The 20,211-nt window shown below is 50.2% G+C and overlaps 1 protein-coding gene across 2 annotated transcripts in view; it reads left to right on the top strand.

The window, feature by feature from the left end:
* Positions 1-20,211, top strand: part of RYR1 (ryanodine receptor 1) — an 89,891-nt gene that overhangs the window by 48,550 nt on the left and 21,130 nt on the right. Inside the window, exons 54-74 of one of the 2 annotated variants that reach the window (XM_036743164.1) lie at positions 576-719; positions 809-886; positions 1,289-1,364; positions 1,774-1,897; positions 1,998-2,113; positions 2,373-2,440; positions 2,557-2,678; positions 3,524-3,573; positions 3,797-3,857; positions 7,529-7,767; positions 8,263-8,344; positions 8,589-8,719; positions 9,740-10,069; positions 10,909-11,149; positions 14,924-15,011; positions 15,297-15,389; positions 17,219-17,233; positions 18,335-18,505; positions 19,179-19,238; positions 19,364-19,501; positions 19,895-20,007. In XM_036743164.1, coding sequence (XP_036599059.1) covers positions 576-719; positions 809-886; positions 1,289-1,364; positions 1,774-1,897; positions 1,998-2,113; positions 2,373-2,440; positions 2,557-2,678; positions 3,524-3,573; positions 3,797-3,857; positions 7,529-7,767; positions 8,263-8,344; positions 8,589-8,719; positions 9,740-10,069; positions 10,909-11,149; positions 14,924-15,011; positions 15,297-15,389; positions 17,219-17,233; positions 18,335-18,505; positions 19,179-19,238; positions 19,364-19,501; positions 19,895-20,007 — 2,540 coding nt within the window. The remainder of the gene's footprint in view (positions 1-575; positions 720-808; positions 887-1,288; positions 1,365-1,773; positions 1,898-1,997; positions 2,114-2,372; positions 2,441-2,556; positions 2,679-3,523; positions 3,574-3,796; positions 3,858-7,528; positions 7,768-8,262; positions 8,345-8,588; positions 8,720-9,739; positions 10,070-10,908; positions 11,150-14,923; positions 15,012-15,296; positions 15,390-17,218; positions 17,234-18,334; positions 18,506-19,178; positions 19,239-19,363; positions 19,502-19,894; positions 20,008-20,211) is intronic. The other variant, XM_036743163.1, reaches the window with a different exon arrangement.

The raw sequence follows: 20,211 nt of genomic DNA, 5'->3' as shown, positions 1-20,211 counted from the left end.
TGGCTCAATGAGTAGAACACTGGCCCTGGAGTCAGGAGGACCTGAGTTCAAATTCAGCCTTACTAGCTGTGTGACCTTGAGCAAGTCACTTAACCCCAATTGCCCTGCCTTCCCCCCTCCAAAAAACAAAACAAAAAAAAACTTTAAAAAAAAAGAGGTGGAAGGGAATTTAGAGGTCCTAATCCAGCCCCTCCCCCACCCCAAGGCCTAAGAGAGTGACATTTGCCAAGGCTCACATAGATAGTAGAAGGAGTAAGCTTCAGACCCAGACTGTCTAGCTCCAAATCCAATATTCTTTACATTACTGCCGTGCTGACTTACAAATAGCAGTTAAGGTCCAGACTGTCCAGATGTCTCACACTCAAACCTTCTGCTGGAATGACAAGCTGCTGGGCCTGGTCTCTCTGAGCTCCTCTGTTGGCTCCGGTGCTCACCCATTTCTTCTTTCTAGTTGAGAAACCCAACTAACCTTGGTTTCTGTGCTCAAGGATCTCCCTCTCCCCACCACAAGGCAGTCCCTTTCCTAGTCTACTGATCACATGCTTTCCTCCTCCTTCACCTCTACCCCACACCAGGACAAGGAGATTTACCGGTGGCCTATCAAGGAGTCACTGAAGGCCATGATCGCCTGGGAGTGGACAGTGGAAAAAGCCCGTGAGGGTGAGGAAGAGAAAGGAGAGAAGAAGACCAAGACCCGCAAGATCTCCCAAAATGCCCCAGTAAGTGGAGTAGGGAGCTAGGTTGAGACCCAGGACATCACTGACTCACCCTTCTCTGGCCCTGACTATCCCCTCTCTTCCATTTTCAGGCCACCTATGACCCAAGAGAGGGTTATAATCCCCAGCCTCCAGACCTCAGTTCTGTTACCTTGTCCCGGGAACTGCAGGTGAGATACCCCCAGTCCTTTCCCAATGCTCCCATTTGAGCTCTGGCCACACCCTCTCCCTGGTGAGCCCTGGCCGCACCCCACTCTTAATCAGTTCTGCCCACACCCTCTTTCCCCTAATGAGTTCTGGCTGTACCTCCCCACCCCCCACGATGTCTGACTGCATCCTCACTCATGAGTTCTGGCTACCCCCACCCCTGACTCGGGTGGGCTGCTGGGGACATTCACACTTTGATCCCCGAACCTTAAGAATAGGTGTGTCTACAGACAAGAGTTTTGTTGTTAGAAGGACTTTGGGAGGCGGGGAGGGAAATCAAGGTGATGCTCGACCCTTGCCTATGAAGCCAAGACCTGACTGGGCAGCTTCTGAGACTGAAGCTTCCCCATGCTGCCTCCCTCCAGGCCATGGCTGAACAACTGGCTGAGAATTACCATAATACCTGGGGAAGGAAGAAAAAGCAGGAATTAGAGGCGAAGGGTGAGGCCCAGCCCTGGGGCCCCTTCTCCCAACTATCCCTTGGGGAGGCCCCTACTCTGGAAACCTCTAAATCCTCCATCTTAGAGAATGCCCAGTCTAGGGATGCCCACATGCCCTGGGATGGACCTCACCTTGCTCTGAGGACCTTTGATCACCCCTAGATCTCCCACTTCTGGGGACCCCCACACTCCCTGAAATGGTTCTCACTCTAAGAACCCCCAGATCACCCCTACAGATCCCACTTCTGGAGATCCCCAATCCTAGGAGGGACACCCATGCATCATCCCCCCCCTGGTTCTGGTGACCACCCACACCCAGAACTGTCCAAATTCGAGACCCCCTTAGTGGTTCTTGCCCCAGCCCTTTTTGTCCCATCTCTCCTGCCTGAGCACCATTACCCCCCCGCCAGGTGGAGGTACCCACCCCCTTTTGGTCCCCTATGACACACTGACGGCCAAGGAGAAGGCTCGAGACCGAGAGAAGGCACAGGAGCTGCTCAAATTCCTACAGATGAACGGCTATGCGGTGACAAGGTACATATGCAGGGTGGGGGGATCCAGTAGCCAGCCCAGGGAGAGGGGAGGCTGGGGGGATGCTCACTGACCTTTGCCCTACTCTGCTCCACTCTCCCAGGGGACTGAAGGACATGGAGCTGGACACATCCTCCATTGAAAAGAGATTTGCGTTTGGGTTCCTCCAGCAGCTTCTCCGATGGATGGATATTTCCCAGGAATTCATTGCCCACCTGGGTGAGCCCTACTTGGCAATTTCCTTTTTCCAAAACCATCTACCCCCACCCCAAGACATACACACACACACACACACACACACACACACACACACACACACACACACACGGACCTGGTCTCTAGAACCTTCTTGGCCCCTAAGTCTCCTCACCCACAGATCCAAGAGAATACTGTCCACCAAAAGATCTCCCCAGAAATTTCCTCTCAGACCTCCTAATTACCCTCTCCTTTCTCACCTCTACCTCCCCCATACACACAGAGGCTGTGGTGAGCAGCGGACGGGTGGAGAAGTCTCCCCATGAGCAAGAGATCAAGTTCTTTGCCAAGGTAGGTGGTCAGGGCTGGGCCAGGTCCAGGACTAAGGAAAGGGAGAGTTGAGGCCCGATCTGGGGTTGTGTCCAGGCTGCCTCTCTCTCAGTCATCTCTCCCCCCATCCCCACCAGATCCTGCTGCCTCTCATCAACCAGTATTTCAACAACCACTGCCTCTACTTCCTGTCCACACCAGCCAAGGTCCTAGGCAGTGGGGGCCATGCCTCTAACAAGGAGAAGGAGATGATCACCAGGTGTGTGCCTGACCCCTAAGCCTGGCCACCTCCCAGCTTCTTAGAGCCCCACACTCCTGAAGAATCCTGCCCCCCACACCCCATCTCCTGCATTCCAGGATGCCCTGACTTCCTCTCCACCCTCTGGCTTTGGGGATTCCTAAGGGGCAACAAGACCCATCTGGCCCTGCTGGGGCCCTGTGAGGGACCAACCCCTCAACCTTTGAGGGACCAACTCTACCAGGCATTAACTCTTTGTCCTCTCGTGCCTTCTCACCTTCTTTTCTCCACACCCCACACCTCCCCTCTGTCCCTCCTTCCCTCCCTTATCCTTCTGATCCTTCATTTCCCATCCCTCTCTGCCCTTGTCCCCCATCCTATCCCCATATCCCCGTCCTGCCCAATGCCATCTGCTTTTCTCCTGTCACTTTCACTCCCATCCTTTCACCCTCTTGTCTCATCTCCTCTGCCCTTTTGTCTCCCTGCTCTCTGTTCCTCCATGCCTCCTTCCTTTCATCATTCCACCTCTTCTCCTTTTATTCCCTCGTTCCTTCCATTTCTCTTTTGTGTATCTCTAATCCCCATGACTTATGACCTTCCTATGCCCTTTCTTACACATTCCCCTTTCCTGCCTCTCCCCTTATCCCTTCTCTCCTTCCCTCCTCCTGTCTCTCCTCCCTTCTATCTTGTCCCTTACTCTTTGTCTCTTTGTTCCCTTCTCCCAATCCTTCCATCCCAATCTTCCCTCTCTCCTTGACCCTCCATCTGTTTCCCTCCTCTCTCCCACTCTTCCTCCATCCCCATATCCCCTCATCCCCCATCCCTCCATTCCTTCGTCCCCTATTTCCTTCTGTCCTTCTCTCCAGCCTGTTCTGTAAACTCGCCGCTCTGGTCCGGCACCGAGTCTCTCTCTTTGGTAAGAATTCTTCCCTTCAGTGCTTCCCTTTCCCCCAAAATCCTTCCCTCCATGCTCCCCCACCAAATTCCTCTCATTCTGTCATCCCCACCCCTAACCGGGACCCATATTCCTCTTGGGAATGAAGGACTGGGGAGGCATGTATGATTGTCATTGTTGGGGTCAGCAAGAGGCCCATGCTGTCCCCATTTCCTCTCCCCATCCTGTTTCCTCTTCCCTCCAGGGACTGACGCCCCAGCTGTGGTCAACTGTCTACACATCCTTGCCCGGTCACTGGATGCCAGGTGAGACCTCATCCACCTGATCCCCCTCTCCCACGCCTCCCCACCCTGACCCACAGAGAGCCCTGTCAGAGAATCACCTCCTACCAAGCCTGGCCATCCCTCTGTCTTCCTTTCTGCCTATGATCCATCACTCGTCCTGAGGAAAGCCCCTCAGAGGCAATCTGGTCCAAGCCTGACTAGGGAGCCAGTCTACAAAGTCCCAGAAAAGTGGTCGTCCAGCTTCTGCTGAAGACCTCAGGCTGGGGAGAAGCTCTAAGTCTGCCCCAACATCAGGCCTAAACCTTGGGGCCGCTACCATCTGCTCCTGAGCGTGTGCTCTAGGGCCATGCAGGACAAACCTCAGCCTCTTGTATGTATGCGATAGGCCTTCAAATACTTCAGGATGGTTATTGTGTTCGCACACACACACACACACACACACACACACACACACACACACACACATCCTATCCAAGGCTTTCCTGCTTCAGGCCAAACATCCCAAATTCCTTCAACCAATCCTTATATGGTAAGGCTGAGATTCCTTCCAACATCCTGGCTGCCGTCCTCTGAACTCCTTCCAGAGTATGTAAATATCCTTGCTCAAATGCATCAGCCAGAATGGACTGCGTGCCGTCCTCCAGATGTGGTCTGGCCAAGGCCAAGGCCCGGGGGACCGCTGCTTCCTCTGTTCCGGACACAAGCCCCCTCTCCATGGGGCCTCAGATCACGTTAGCTTTCCTGGTGGCTGTTTCCCCCTATTTATTCCTGCCAAGCCAGCAGTCTGCTCAGACCCGCAGTCTTTCCATGAGAATTGTAATGCAGTGCAGTCAAAAGTACAAGGGCAAAAAGAATCCAGGGCAGCTAGGGAGCGCCATAGTATGCAGAGTTCTGGACTTGGAGTCAGGAAGACTCACCTTCATGAGTTCAAATCCAGCCTCAGACGTTTGCTAGCCATGTGACCCTGGGCAAGTCATTTCACCCTGTTTGCCTCAGTTTCCTTATACATAAAGTGAGCCAGAGAAGAAACTAACAAAGCACTCCAGTATCTTTGCCAGGAAAACCTCAAATGGGGTCAGGAAGAGTCAGACACAACTAAAAAGTGACTAAACAAACAACAACAAATAATCAAAAAAAACACTAGGTTTGGAGTCGGCGGGCTTGGGTTCAAATCCTGCTATCTTCATGAACTTAGATGAGTCACTTGGCTGCCATAGGTCTCAGATTCCTCATTTGTCAAATGAGGGCTAGGAGGGCAGACCAGATGGCTTCCACGGTCCCCTCCAGCTCTCGTTCCATGATCCTCTGATCATTCCTAGTCTGCCCCAACCCTTTGAGATTGATGGACCCATTAACTAGCCTTCCCAGTTTTATATCATCCGCAAATTCAGTGAACAAAATATTGAACAGAGCCCTGGAGGACTCCACTAGAGACCTCCTTCCAAGTAGCCCCATCATGATGACTCTCCAAACATATTCATTCAACCAGTTCCAAATCTGGCTGACCATCCTGCCTTCTAGCCCATCTGTCCATCTCATTCACAAAAATAACACTGAGACATTTGGTCAAATGCTTTGCTAAAAATCTGGGTAGGCTCCATTTATGGCATTCCCCTTATCTACTCATCTAGTAACCCCAACAGAAAAGGAAATGAGGTTAATTTGATGTGACTGGTTTTTGATGAAACCCTTTAACTGCCAAAGTCTCCAGGAAACTGACCTGGGCCATAGTTCACATGAGCTTGTCCCAGGCTGCCCCTCAGAAGCCTTGGCTCTGGGAGTCCTCTGTTCCACTCATGATTTGAGGACCTCAGAATCCCAGCACCTTAGATCTGGGGGATTCACATTGTCATTGTATGGATAGGAATGGCCTCTATGAGGTCCTTGACATGAGGTCGTGTCGCTTGTACTTAGAGACATCCTGGACATATTTGGAGGGTACCCAGGGGAGGAGAGATTAGACCTGTTCTGGTTGGCTCCGGCAGACAGAATCAACTAGGAGAGATGACTAGAAGTATATTGGGCATGTGGGGTGAGGGAAGGGGAGGGTTCCTTTCAGGCATAGATGGCCCTTCTAACTCTCAGATTCTGAGATTCTATAAGGAACAGGGAACTTGGGCTCTCTCTCTCCAGGCAGCCTGTATCATCCTTTTTTCTCCCTCATTCTTCTTTGGGGACCCCCGAGCCTCCCACTGCCCCTCTACCTAGGGTAATAAAGTCAGGGCCAGAGGTCGTGAAGGTCCGCCCGTCATCCCCACTCCTTCCTTTGTCCCCATCCCCAAATCTCACTCATTCTCCCCTGAATACCTATTGAGAGCACTGCAGTCCTGTCTTGGAACCGAGTTAATTAAAGCCAACATGACCTCGCCAGGCCCATCTTGCCCCCTGGCATTCTACCAGGTGGTCCCTGTCCCCTTCCTCCAACTGCTCCGAGGCAGATATTGTAACTGGACCCCAAGAGCAAAGATTTTGAAAGCTAGCCTGACCTCACCAATCCTTCCTAACTCTCCCTTATTCTCTTAGAAGAATCCCAAGCCCCCGGTCTTCCCCCAAAACAGGGCTAGAAATAGTGAGAGTGAACTTATAAGTCTCTGGTATATAACAGTGAAGAGTGGAGTGCCTGATCCAAAGTCAGGAGGTTGAGCTGCTACTTCCTACCCTAATGACCTTGAAAGAATCATTGACCTTCCATGGCCAAAGGGAAGGTTAGACCAGAGCAGCGATTCCCAGACTTTTAGGTCTCAGAACCCTTTTATGCTCTTCAAAATTATTGAGGACAACCCTACCCCTCAGAAGAGCTTTTGTTTATGTGGGCTGCACCTACTGATATTTGTCATATTAAAAATTAAAATGGATATATTTTTAAAGGTGCTTTTATTCATTTAAAAATAATCATAAAATCCCATTACATGATAACATAAATAACACGGGTTTTTTTTTAAATAAAAAACAAAATATATTTTGTGAGAACGGGACTGTTTTATATCTCTTTGCAAATCTCTTTCACAAGATTTACCCTTAATAGAAGACAGCTAGATTCTCTTGTTTGCTTCTGCATTCAATCTGTTTCAACATGTTGCTTTAGTTGAAATATATAAATAATAATAATAATAATGGGTAGCGTTTATATAATACTTTAAGGCAGAGCTGTCCAAAATGCGGCCCGCGGGCTGCATGCAGACTGCAGTGCAATTCAGTAAACGAAGCCGAGCTAGCGCAGAGCTCTCACTAAAATGGCAAATCAAAATATATTGTCTATTGTTTCAATAAAAACCTAAGGTTGGACAGCCCTGCTTTAAGGTTTGCAAAGTGCTTTACAAATATTATCTCATTTGAAGAAACTTCAGCCGCACACAGATATGTAGTCAGCAAAGGGAGGAGCACTTTAATAGGCAAATACATATTACTATGGAAATTTTTTACCTTGAGGTCTCCCTGAAAAGGTCGAGACCACACTTCGAGAACTGTTAGACTAGATAATTGAGGCCATCAGGTGGCACAGTGATTAGGGCCCTGGACTTGGAGTCAGCTGTGTGACCCTAGGCAAGTCATTTAACCACCACCAGCCTCAGTTTCCCAATCTGTAAAATGAGAGGGTTAGACTCAGTGGCCTCTAAGGTCCCCCCCCAGCTCTGGTACTCAGGCCCCTGGGTCTTCCTCCATCTCCCCTGAGCCCTTTCCTGTTCCCCCAGGACCGTGATGAAGTCAGGCCCTGAGATCGTGAAGGCTGGTCTCCGGTCGTTCTTCGAGAGCGCTTCGGAGGACATCGAGAAGATGGTGGAGAACCTGCGCTTGGGCAAGGTGTCCCAGGCCCGGACCCAGGTCAAGGGTGTTGGCCAGAACCTCACCTACACCACCGTGGCCCTGCTGCCCGTCCTCACCACCCTCTTTCAGCACATCGCCCAGCACCAGTTTGGAGACGATGTCATCTGTAAGGGTGGCCCCAGCTGGGCCCCAAGGGAGGAGAGGGCCCTCTGTTTGGGGAGAGACCCAGGCTCGAGTGTGGGGCTCAGGCCAGAAGAGTAGCGTAGGGGTCCTGGGGGGCTGGGAAGACTTCTCAAAGGATGCAGGAGAGTCCTACATGATGGAGAGGGCTGGTCCAAGGTCCCACAGGCAGTAAGTAAATGACGGCAGGGCATTCTGACCCCACTTCCACCTGTTCCAGCAACGCTCTTGCTATTGTGCCACACTACCCTCCCCCATTTTGGAGGGGGAGTAAGGCCCAGGGAAAGCCTTGCAAGATTTGAACCCTGGTCCTCTGACTTTGCCCTGGCCCATGGGGCCACGCTCCCTACTGCCTTTTGGTCTTTGAGGTGCATTCCGGCTCAGAGGACCAACTGTTCTAAAGGAATTCAATGGAAAGGAAAGGAAGCCTCAGGGACCTCTGACCTTTGCCCTTGTGTCTTCCTCCATCCTTCCCACACAGTGGACGATGTCCAGGTCTCCTGTTATCGAACACTTTGCAGCATCTACTCTCTAGGGACAACCAAGAATTCCTATGTGGAGAAGTATGGAGGGGCTGGGAGAGCTAGAGAGGGCAGGACCTGGAGGGGGAAGGGGACAGGTTGGAGGGGGGAGGGGGAGGGAGAAAGATTGGAGAGGGAAGGAGGGGGAGGGGGGAGGGGGAGGGGACAGATTGGAGCGAGGGGCAAAGTTAAGGGGTTTATTGAAGAGGGAGCTGGATAGTGGGGAGTCTCACGGGTAGAGGGGGCTGAAGGACAAGGGGAATCTGACCATGCCCCCACCCTCCAGGCTGCGTCCAGCCCTCGGAGAGTGCCTTGCCCGTCTGGCAGCTGCTATGCCAGTTGCCTTTCTTGAACCCCAACTGAACGAATACAACGTCTGCTCTGTCTACACTACCAAATCTCCCAGGGAACGTGCCAGTGAGTTTTGGGGATCACCTCTGAGTGACGTGAGGGCGAGGAGGCCTTGCAATTTAGAGTATCCCAAGTTGGGAATGGGGGTTGCTCTGGGGATAAGGGGATGTAAGGGTCCTCTGATTGGGAGTTGGGGTACTCTACTAACTTAGGGACTTGATGGGATCAGGGTAGAATGTCATGGGGTAGGTTTGGGAGTCCTCTGCTTCTGGGGTGCTACATTGGAAATAAGGGAAATGACGGGCTTCAGGGAGTGCATAGATTTCTGAAAGTTAAAGATGCCTTTAACTCTGGGAATTTGACTGAGCTTGTGGTCCACTAAGAACAGCACCCCAACCACCCCAGATCTTTTTCTTTGATACCTGAAAAAGTTGTAGTGATATTAGTGTACAGCAAGCTCCCTATGTGCCCAGAGGGTGTTGTGGAAGCTGGCAAAACTATTGCAGATTTGGGGTGCATTGAAAGAGACTGAGCCTCCAGGACTCTGGAGCTGACAATCCCACTGTCCTCTGCCTTGGTCTGACCACAGACCAGGAGTATACTGTGTTCAGTTCTGGGTTTAAGTAAGATGGCGAGTGACCGGAGGAAGGCAGCCGGGATGGTGATGGGTTTGAAGGAACTGAGGGCGCTTAGCCTGCAGAAGACTCAGGAGGACATGGGAGCTGCATTCAAATATTCAAAGGGTTGTCCTATGGAGGAAGGATTTCACTTGTTCTGGGAGACCAAGGAGGAAAAAAGTTAGGGGTGATGGGTTTGAATTGCTAAGAGGTCAAGAAATATTGCTAACCATTAGAGCTGTGAGTGGAGTAGGCTACTTTGAGGGGTAGGGAGCCCCCCGTCACTGTGGGTCTTCAAGCTAAGGCCAGAGGACCACTGTAAGGCAGATGAGGATTCCTTTGCAGGACCCCAAGGTCTCTTTTAACCATGAGATTCTGGAATATTCTGTGATACTAGGTTTGGGGCCCAATGGGGTTGGGATCATAAGGTTTGGGGGAGCCCCTGAGTTGGTCTCCTACTCTGCACCAGTCCTGGGCCTTCCCAGCTCTGTGGAGGAGATGTGCCCAGATATCCCGGACCTGAAGCAGCTGATGGCAGACATCGGGGGATTGGCTGAGTCAGGCGCCCGCTACACAGAGATGCCCCACGTCATTGAGATCACGCTGCCAATGCTTTGTAACTACCTGCCCCGATGGTGGGAGCGGGGCCCTGAGGTACCCACCTCACAGCCCCCAGGAGGTCCCCCACCCTGCACAGATGTTACCTCAGACCACCTCAACTCCCTCCTGGGAAACATCCTCCGAATCATTGTCAACAACCTGGGCATTGATGAGGCTTCATGGATGAAGCGCCTAGCAGGTGTGTGTGGGGATGAAGTACTTGGAGGGTGGGTGCATGGGGATGAAGCTCCTGGAGCATGGACTTGTAGGGGTGAAACTCCTGGAGGGTGGGCATGTGGGAATGAAGCTCCTGGCAGGTGTGCATCAGGGTGGTTTTGAGTTGGGGAAGGGGTGAGAAAGTACATTAGGAACAAGGTCCTGGGGAGCTATGAATGTGCACAAACATGGGATGTTCAAGGAGCAGGATCCCTATGGATCAGAGGTGGATTTCCGCAAGGACTATTTTCCTCATGACTATGAGAGGGCATCAGAGTCCCTTGAGAGCCACATTTTGGAGTAGGGATCCCCAGAATCTGACAGAAAGGGAAGTAGGGATTTCTAACAGCCAGAGTAGGAGCTCAAGGTTCCCAGGGATAGTCATTTAGAGTTGGAGTCTGAGGGTGAGGGGTTGGGGGCTGGAGTCCCCAAAGACCAGTGAAGGGGGTGCAAGGGGTCTCCAAGGTCTAGTGATAAGGAGCAAGGCTCAGTAGAAAGACCACTAGGTTTAGAACCAGAAGTCCTGGTTCTGATCCTTAAATGCCTTTGTGACTTTGGATAAATCACTTTCTCCTTCTGGGCTTTTCTAACATTAGAGAGTTCGAAGAGATAGTCTTTGAGATTCCCCTCCAGCTCTGAAATCCCACTCTCCTAAAGTTGAGGAGTCTAAGACCCTGGGGACCAGAATTTGGAAGGCTCCTAAAGGCTTGGGCAGAGAGTAGAGTCCCTAGTGACAGGCTAGGAGGTCAAGGACCCTGGTATAGAGGTGAAGATTCTACAGGCCCAGGGGCACTGACCCCCCCATTTCCTGTGTACCCCTAGTATTTGCCCAACCAATTGTGAGCCGAGCCCGACCTGAACTGCTCCGGTCTCATTTCATCCCGACTGTGGGCCGGCTACGGAAGCGAGCTGGGAAGGTGGTAGCTGAAGAAGAGCAGCTGCGGCTGGAGGCCAAGGCAGAAGCTGAGGAGGGAGAACTACTGGTGCGGGACGAGTTTTCCGTGCTCTGCCGGGACCTCTACGCGCTCTATCCCCTGCTCATCCGCTATGTGGACAACAACCGGTCAGCCCCTCCCCACCCCAGCCCTCCACCCTCCTGTGGTCAGCTTTAGTCTAGACACAGATACCTGAGAGGACAGGACCAGACCCCAGGCTCTGCCACTCACACACTTCTCTTCCCTTGGCTATGTGTCAGTGATTTCTCCAGCCACCAGATAGGTCACCATCCATTTTTGCCCAAGAGAAGACCAAACTTGGAGTCAGGATAATCTGAGTGACTTTTGGCAAGCCCCTTAACCTTTCTGGGCCTCTATGTGCTTTGGGCCTATTGTTCTCACCCTTAGCCATTGTCCTGCATTCTTCCATAAATCCTGAGGTGAGGGTCTGCTCAGGGTGAGAGGTGCTCAGACTCACTTAGACTGTTCGTCCATTCAGTGCTACTTGGAAAGTTCTGCAGCGAAGGGCCCCAAGGATCTGTGTTTGGTCCTCTGCTATTTAACATTTCTCATCATGGATCACACACTTACCTAACCTCAGATATCACCAAAGTTGTTCACTCTTGCCCTGTGACCAGCCCACCTCCTTGGATGATAGCCCTGAAACCATTTCTCATACACATCATCACTGATAACATACCATGGCTTGCTCTTACTCGTATCTGCCGTCCATCTTTCTTGGCCCATTGAACCACCCAGATTTTCTACTGGGTTCAGGGTGATCCACAGTCTGTAGTCATGAGGCACCATGGGAGAATCATGGTGTTTCAAAGATGGGTGTGGGATCAGGGAACAGCTCAGGATCATTGAAAGTTTTTCCCAAATGTGACCAAGGCATCTTGTTTCCTATTCAGCTCTGGGCCGTCCTCACTGTCCTTATTTAGTGTCTGCACGAGATACATACACGTGTATGGACTGATTCTATGGGCTTCTCAGACAACTGTATGTCCCAATCTGGGCAACATGCCTCCTTCATCCACTTTGTTTTTCCTGTGTGGATTGCAAAGTTGATGGCAAGCAGGCAAGAAGCATTTATTAAGCCCTTACTATGTGCCAGGCACGAGGATGCAAATAGAAATAAAAAGAAAGACTGTTCCTGCCCTGAAACATCTTAAATGCTAATGGAAGGAAAGAATAAGCGTTTATATAATACCTACTATGGGCCAGGCACTGTGCCGAGCACTTTATAAATACTATCTCATTTGATCCTTACTACAACCCTTTGAGGTAGGTGCTGTTATCCCCATTTTACAGTTGAGGAAACTGAGGCAGACAGTTAAGTGACTTGCCCAGGGTCACATAACTAGTAAGTGTCTGAAACTGGATTTGAACTCAGGTCTTTCCGATTCCAGGCCCAGCTCCACCCAGAAAGCCAACAAATGAAAGGAAGCTAAAAAGTTGGGGGAAGGGGAGGGTGGGCAGAGGGAATAGTTCTACACTGATCGTAAATTACTTTTCTTCGTATCTGGTGCTCCATCCTCTCTGTCTCCCACATCCCATTAGTTACCAAGCTATACCCATTCTATTTATGTAATATCTCTACACCTTGCCTAGATTATTACAATTGTCTCCTAATTAGATGCCAATCTATCAATCAGCACTTATTGGGTGCCTACTGTGTGCCATTCACTATGTTAGGAAATACAAAGGCAAAAAATGAAAGGCAAAAGACAGTCCTTGCCCTCAAGGAACTCCCAATCTAATGAGAGAGATAACAGTGTGCAGGAAAATTGGAGATAATCAACCGGGTGGTGGGGGGGGGGGGGAAGATACCAGCATGAAGGGAGAGAGGGAAAGGCTTCCTGTAGAAGATAGGATTTGAGCTGGGACTGGAAGGAAGCCAGGAGGAGTTGATGAAGAGAGGGAGTGTTCCAGGCACGGGGGACAGTTAGCAAAAATGCAGAGCAGAGAAATGGATGGATGGAGACTGGTTCTCCGGATTGAAGAGTACATGGTGGGGAGTAAGGTATGAGAAGGCTGGGAAGGGAGGAAGGGGACAGATTATGAAGGGCTCTGAATGCCAAGCAGAGCATTTTGTATTTGATCATGGAGGTGATAGGGAGCCACTAGAGGTGATGGAGGAGGGGAGGTGATGTGATAGGACCTGTGCTTTTTAGAAGGTTTCTCTGGCATGACCTGTTCTTCATGAAGTCATCCTGGCCCTTTGTGTTTGTTGCTTTTCTGTGTGCTCAGTATCCCTTGTTAATAATACAGTTCAGGTTTTTTCCAGAAATCAAAGCCAAGTTACCGTTCATCCTCCCCCTTCCCTTTCTTGTCTTCCATTGCTATGGCATTACTTCCATTTTCCACAGCCTTCCTGGCATCACTGACAGTAGCTCAGTAATCATAGCTGGTATTTTTTTTCAGCGCCCTGAAATATAGCTCATGAGAGCCCGGAGATTAGAATTCATCAGGGGCACCGAGGTACTCCCTTCTGGCCCTACCCTTCTAGAATCCATGTAGGTACCACCAGGCACCTTCCCGACTGAACTCCAACTGTTATCAATCACTGCTTAGCTTAACATTGCCTCTTCCTAATCTTCCTCCCCTCCCAGACACCAAACCTCTCCTCCTTACATTGCTGAGCCAATGGGACCTATTCATGAACAGATCTGAGTCATAGGTCAAGTAGCTGGGTTGGGTGACTGGGCATCTAACCCAGGACATTAAAGTAATAAAAGTAAAAATAACCTCCTAATTCATGCCCAACAATTTTTTTTTAGAATCAAAAGCCTTCCAGTTCTTAGCTAGGCGGAAGGCCACCTCAGCTAAAATTCCAAAGCCTTTAATCACTTGCCTATTCTAATTACCCTGGGCACAATTAATTCCAAAGAATTAAAGTTTCAGGTCACCCAAAGGGTATTGGAGAGACACATGGTGGGCATGAGTAGGTTGTACTATGTCCCCAACAAAGCATTATCCAAGAGAAATTTTGTAAAGGATATCATGCCTGAGGTTGACAGTTACAATAGAAGCAGAGCTTGTTGATGGGGAAGTCCACTCAATGACCAGAGGGAGAGGAGAGCTTCCTCTAGGCACCCAGCCTATTGGGCACCTTCCTTGCATAGGACATGTACCAGAGTCTCAAGAGATATGGGTCATGGGTCATGACATACAGTCACCAGTAGAGGGAGTACCTTCATTGATGTCATCTCAGATCCATCTGGGTTCTGTTTCAAAGGATCGAAGGATGGGTCCTTCCTTATCTGAGAAAAGTCATTTCCTTGCTTCCTGAGGGTGCCTCCTGATGATCAAAGCCCCTGTGCTTCAAAGTCATGTGCTTCAAAGAACAAGTCCGTGTGGAAAATGCCTTTGGATGGAATGCTAAGAATTCCTCCTGGAGGAGCCGTTGAATGACTCCAACCTTTCTTATAATGGGGCCAACACTAGGCTTCTTTTCTTTTTAAATTTTATTTTCATTAATGTCCTTTTTTTAATATCCCATTCATTTCCTGACTATATCTCTCCCCTCCCCCTCCCCAGGCAACCGTCCCTTATAATAAGGATTTTAAGAGAAGGAGAGGAAAGCATTTCAGTAAAACCATTTCTGACTGGGTTGCAGTATACCACACCCATAGTCATCTGGTCCCCATCCCCCCACCTCTGTAAAGAAGGAAAGGAGATAACACCAGTTTTCTTAACAGGAGGCCAATCTTCCTCTTCCCTCTCCCAACAAATGTCTTAGAATGAGAGTATCCAGTTGACCATCACGGCATCATCACTCTGGGCCTCAATTTCTTTATCTGTAAAATGAATCAGCCCTCCATCCCCATCCACCCCCCTCCCCCACACTCTCTCCTCTCCTAGCCCCCCTAACTCTCTGACTCACCACCCTCCTGCAGAGCCCACTGGCTAACAGAGCCCAATCCTGACGCAGAAGAACTCTTCAGAATGATAGCAGAAATCTTCATCTACTGGTCTAAGTCTCATGTAAGCATCTGTCCCCTGGCCTTCCCTACCACCGCCCCACCCCATCCCAACCCTTGACACTGCACTGAAACTCCAGATTGGGAGCAACTGTGGTAGGAGAGGTATGGAGAGGGCCCTGGACCCAGAGTCAGGGATACTGAGTTCAAGTCTTTTCTCTGCCACTGACTTGGGGTCTGTTCCCTTCATGGGTCCTCAGTCTTGAAAAGGTTAGTTAACCCATAAGGACCTTTCCAACCCCAAATCTGAAGACCCTCCATCACTGTCTGTTTTCTCCCCCACCCCCAGAACTTCAAGAGAGAGGAACAGAACTTTGTGGTACAGAATGAAATCAATAACATGTCCTTCCTGACGGCAGATAGCAAGAGCAAGATGGCCAAGGTAAGGAAGAGGGGGATGGGAAGAGGCTGGTCACCTCCTTTACCTGCCCTTCCCAGCCTCCTCTCCCCCTACCATCCTCCCTCCAGTCCTTCCACCTCTCCTCAGCTTTTTTCCCTTGACCTTCCCTTGTCCTAGTTTTCCCACCTTCCCAGTCAGGCATTTATTAAGTACCTACTGTATGCCTGGCTCTGTGCTAAGTGCTGAGAATGCAACAAAATCAATCCACTGACATTTACTAAGCACCTACTATGCACCAGGCACCCGTGTTAAGGAAGACAAAAACAGTTCCTGCCCTCAAGAAGCTCACAGTTAAAAGAGGGAAGACCACACACAAATAACTATGTATAAACAAGATATATACAGGGTAAACTCATGAAAGACAGTAGCAGCAGGGGAGTCTAGAGAGGCCTCCTAAAGAAGGTGAGATCTTGAAAAAAGCCATAGAACCTAAAAGGCAAAAAATGAGGACAGAGAATAATTTAGACATGGTAGATGTCCAGGACAAATGCATGGAGTTGGGAGATGAAGTCTTGTATGATGATCAGCAAGGAACCCATTGTAGCTAGGTCATAGAGTGTGTGAAAGGGTGGAGTGGAAGAAGAGGAAGGTATGAAGGAGCCAGGTTGGGAAAGGCTTTTCTATTTGATCCTGGAGGCAATAGCGAGCCACTGGAGTTTCTTGAGGGAGGGAGGGTGTGATATGGTCCCCTCTGGCTTTAGGAAAACAAACCACTTTGGGCAACTGAGTGGAGGAAGAATTGGAGTAGGGAGAGACTTGAGGCAGGAATATCAATTAGGAGGCCTTCACAATAGTCTAGACAGAGGCAACAAGGGCTTGTGTTAGTGAAGAAAGAGGGTTATGTACAAGGGATGTGAAGATAGAACTGACAAGATTTGACAATATATTAGATACATATGGTGGGGTGAGTGAGGAGCTGAGGATGTCACCCAGATTTCAAGGATGGTGATGGCCTCAACAGTAACAGGAAAGTTCAGAAGTGGGGAGGATTGAGAAGGCAGAATAGTGAGTTCTGAACATGCTGAGTTTGAGATGCCTCTGGGACATCCAGTTCCAGACATCAAATAGGTAGTTGGTGATGCAAAACGATATAGTCCCAGAAAGAGGTGAGGGTTGGATAAATAGATCTGGGAATTATCAGCACAGAGGAGATAGTAGAATCCATCACTTGACCAATAGGGCTTCTGTGGACGGACTTGACCTATCCATGTAGTTGGATTGTGTGGATGGCTATGTAACAGATGGCCGTTAGGAGAGCAAGAGTTAAAAAGTCATAGAATGTTGAATGGCAGAGATGAAAGAGAACCCAGAGCAAAAAAAGTTAGAGCTGCAAAGGACCTCAGAATATAGGTAGGTCTGGGAGGAACCTTAGGACATAGAACCTTACAGCAGGGATGTCAGAGCTGGGAAGGATCTTAGGACATAGAACCAGCAGGAATGTCAGTTCTGGGAGGGACCTTGGGACACAGAACCTTACAGCAGGGGTGTCAGAGCTGGAAGGACCTTAGGACATAGAACCAGCAGGGATTTTAGAGCTGGGAGGGACCTTACAACATAGAACATCTGAGCTCTTATAAAACCACTGAATCCATTCCCCCACCTCATGTTATAGAATGGGAATGGGAGAGAAGGGTACTTTACCCTGATGGACAGAAGTGAGCCTAAAACCTAGGCCTCCAGGCTCCCAGCAAAAGGGCTTTGTCCCTTCCCAACCCGTCTGTGATTATACGGAGGGGGCCTGGGCAGGGGATGGATTGGGAATTCCAGGGGGTAACCATATCTCTGTCTCTGTCTCTGCCCGGATGGAGCAGGCGGGAGATGGACAGGTCAGCATTCCCCCCCACCCTAGGGGTCTCAAAGCATGGCTGGATGGCTGAATTCCCCCAGCCCCTATCTCCTCTGCCCCGATTATCTCCCTGTCCCCCAGATTCCTACCTTCTCTGACTCTCCTGTTCCCAACACTTTTCATCTCCCAGTCCTACCCTTCCCTAGGCTTGAACCTCCTGGCCACTCATCATCCAGTCTCCTGACTCTCCTGTTGCCAACATCACTCCCCACCCCACCCCATCTTCCTGGCCTCCAATCCCTTCATCCTCCATACAGCTGCTGATCCCTGACTTTCTCTCCAAATATCCCTCTCCCAGCCTCCTTGGACTCCTCCTATCAAGGTCCTTCCACCAAGAACCTGTTCTCCACTTTGCATCCTATTCCCCACCTCTGTCCCCCACACCTTCCCCACTGCCATCAGTGCCACAACCACCAAAAGCCCTGTCCCCTACTCCTCCTCCCCAAGTCCTTAGCTTCTTGCAATTTGACCCTTTTTTTTTTACTTTGTAAAAAAAAAATTCTCTTTGCTACTCTAGCAACTGAGATTAGAAAGGAGCGGCTGTTGGGGTCTGGGGAGTGGAGGGGAGGGGGGCATGTGCATGCTGCCCCAAAGAAGGGCAAGCATGGGGGTCAATGCTGGGGGCCTAAAGGCTCCATGCCAGTGCTGGTATCTTCATGTGTGATCATGAACATGTCCAGAAGTCTATATCCCCTGCATCGGTTTCCTCTGTATCTTCCATGTCTCTCTGTCTTTCTGTCCTCCTCTTACTCTGTGTCTCTATTTCTCCATATTCCCGCAACGCTTTGGTCCATGTTGGTCTTTCCATGTCCCCCCTAGTTCTGCATGTCTTCTGTATGTGTCACCATTGTCTCTTCCATGTCTCTGCACTTGGGTCATTCTTGGGGACTGTGGTCAGGGAAGACTCAACTGGACAGTTTGATCTTTCTTGGGTCTGGGAGGTGAGGGAGTTGTGACCTCTTGGGGAACGCTGAACCCCAGGGAATCAAGGGTGTGGGACGACTGGGGAGATGGGTTAGCAGATGGAGATCTTCGGGGGAGATTGGGAGTCTCTGGGTTCTGAGACATGTGCGGCCTGCAGTCAGGAGGCTCCGATCAAGAAAGAACTAAGAAGAAAAGGCGGGGAGACCGATATTCCGTCCAGACCTCTCTGATAGTGGCTACCCTCAAGAAGATGCTGCCTATTGGGCTGAACATGTGTGCACCCACTGACCAGGACCTCATTGCAATGGCCAAGACTCGTTATGCCCTGGTACCCACCCCACCTTCTCTGAACTTCCTCATAATTCATTGACCCTTCTGATCATTTACTGACCTAACCCCTCTGACCCTTTGTCCACTCCAGCCAGTATCTCACTCATCACACACCTCTGTGACCATTCACTTACTCTCTGATGTTTTAGTGACCTCTCTGACCATTCAATGACTTCTGGCCAACGTCTGACCTATTTCTGGCCGCTCTTATGCTTTGACCATTCCCTGGTCCCTCTAGCCATTGACTGACCTATCTGGCCATTCACCGACGTCTTTGACCAGTATCTGACCAATCTCTGACCCCTGTGGCTATTCTTTGATGCCTCTCACTCTTCATTCATTGCCTGACCCATTTGGCCAGCATCTGACACATCTCTCACCCTTCTGGCCATTCATTGACTCCTCTGACCAATATCTGACCATTTAGTGGTCTCTCTGTCCAGTATCTGGCCCATCTCTCACTCTTCTGACTATTCTCTGACCCCTCTGAACATTTATTGATCCCTCTGAATATACTCTGACTCCTGGGCCATTCACAAGCCATTTCCTGACTCTTCCCAGTCTCCCAACTATACCCCTGGATCCTTGTCCCTATGAGAATAATAAGGGGAGTCAGGGAGCCAGAGCCCTTCAATTTGACTCTGTCTCCCTCCAACAACGTTTGTCCCCAGAAAGACACAGATGAAGAAGTTCGAGAATATCTGCAGAATAACCTTCATCTTCAGGGAAAGGTATCAATCAACCCAGTCCTAGAGCTGGAGGTGGGGGGAGGATTATAAGGGGTGGGATGAGGGTGGAGAGAGCCAAGTCTCATCCCTTAAAAACTCGCCATAAAATGACCATCTCTTTTTCCCAGAGTGAGGGTTCCCCATCGCTGCGCTGGCAGATGGCCCTGTACCGAGGGCTACCTGGCCGGGCTGAGGATGCTGATGCCCCTGAGAAGATTGTTCGCCGGGTACAGGAAGTATCAGCAGTGCTGTTTCACCTGGAGCAGGTAGGAGGGAGTTCTGAAGGGGTAGGCCTTTTTCTGGGAAGGGCTTAGGCCTCAAAGGAGGGAGAACTTTGGTCCCAAAGGGCCCAGGCCTAGATGAAGGGAGGGCCTAAAAGGGAGGAGAGTTCATGGATTTCATAGGATAATAGACTCAGACCTGGAGGGGACCTTAGAATCATCTGATCCAACCTCCTCAATCTGTAGATGAAGAAACAGAGACCTAGAGAGGATTAAGTATTAGGCCCAAGGTCACACAGCTCATTATTGACTGAGCCAGGTTTGAACCCGGATCCCGCAATTCTTAGTGCAGTGTTCTTTCCACTGCCCCTTGGGTTCTGGGGAGATGGTGAGTTTGGGAGTGTTAGTTCCCTGATCCCCCACCTTTTCCTCCCACAGACAGAGCATCCCTACAAGTCCAAGAAAGCCGTATGGCACAAGCTTCTTTCCAAACAGCGTCGTCGTGCAGTCGTGGCTTGTTTCCGCATGACACCCCTGTACAACCTGCCCCGGTAAGAAAGCCTAGGGGAGAAGGGGTGGTGAAGGGAAGTTGGAGGATCCCAAGTAGGGCAGGAGGATTAGGATCTTGGAGACGGAGCAGAAACAAGAATGGACTGTGTCCTAAATCTAAACAGATCCTAGCTTAACTTTGAATTCCTACCAGAGCTAATTGATTCAGAGTCCAGCTGGGCTTTCTCCATTCTGGGGAGCAGGGA

Source organism: Trichosurus vulpecula, chromosome 2, assembly GCF_011100635.1.
Source record: "Trichosurus vulpecula isolate mTriVul1 chromosome 2, mTriVul1.pri, whole genome shotgun sequence".
NCBI classification, from domain to species: Eukaryota; Metazoa; Chordata; class Mammalia; order Diprotodontia; family Phalangeridae; genus Trichosurus; species Trichosurus vulpecula.
The sequence above is the reverse complement of the archived record's forward strand: the minus strand, read 5'-3'. Positions and strand labels throughout refer to the sequence as shown.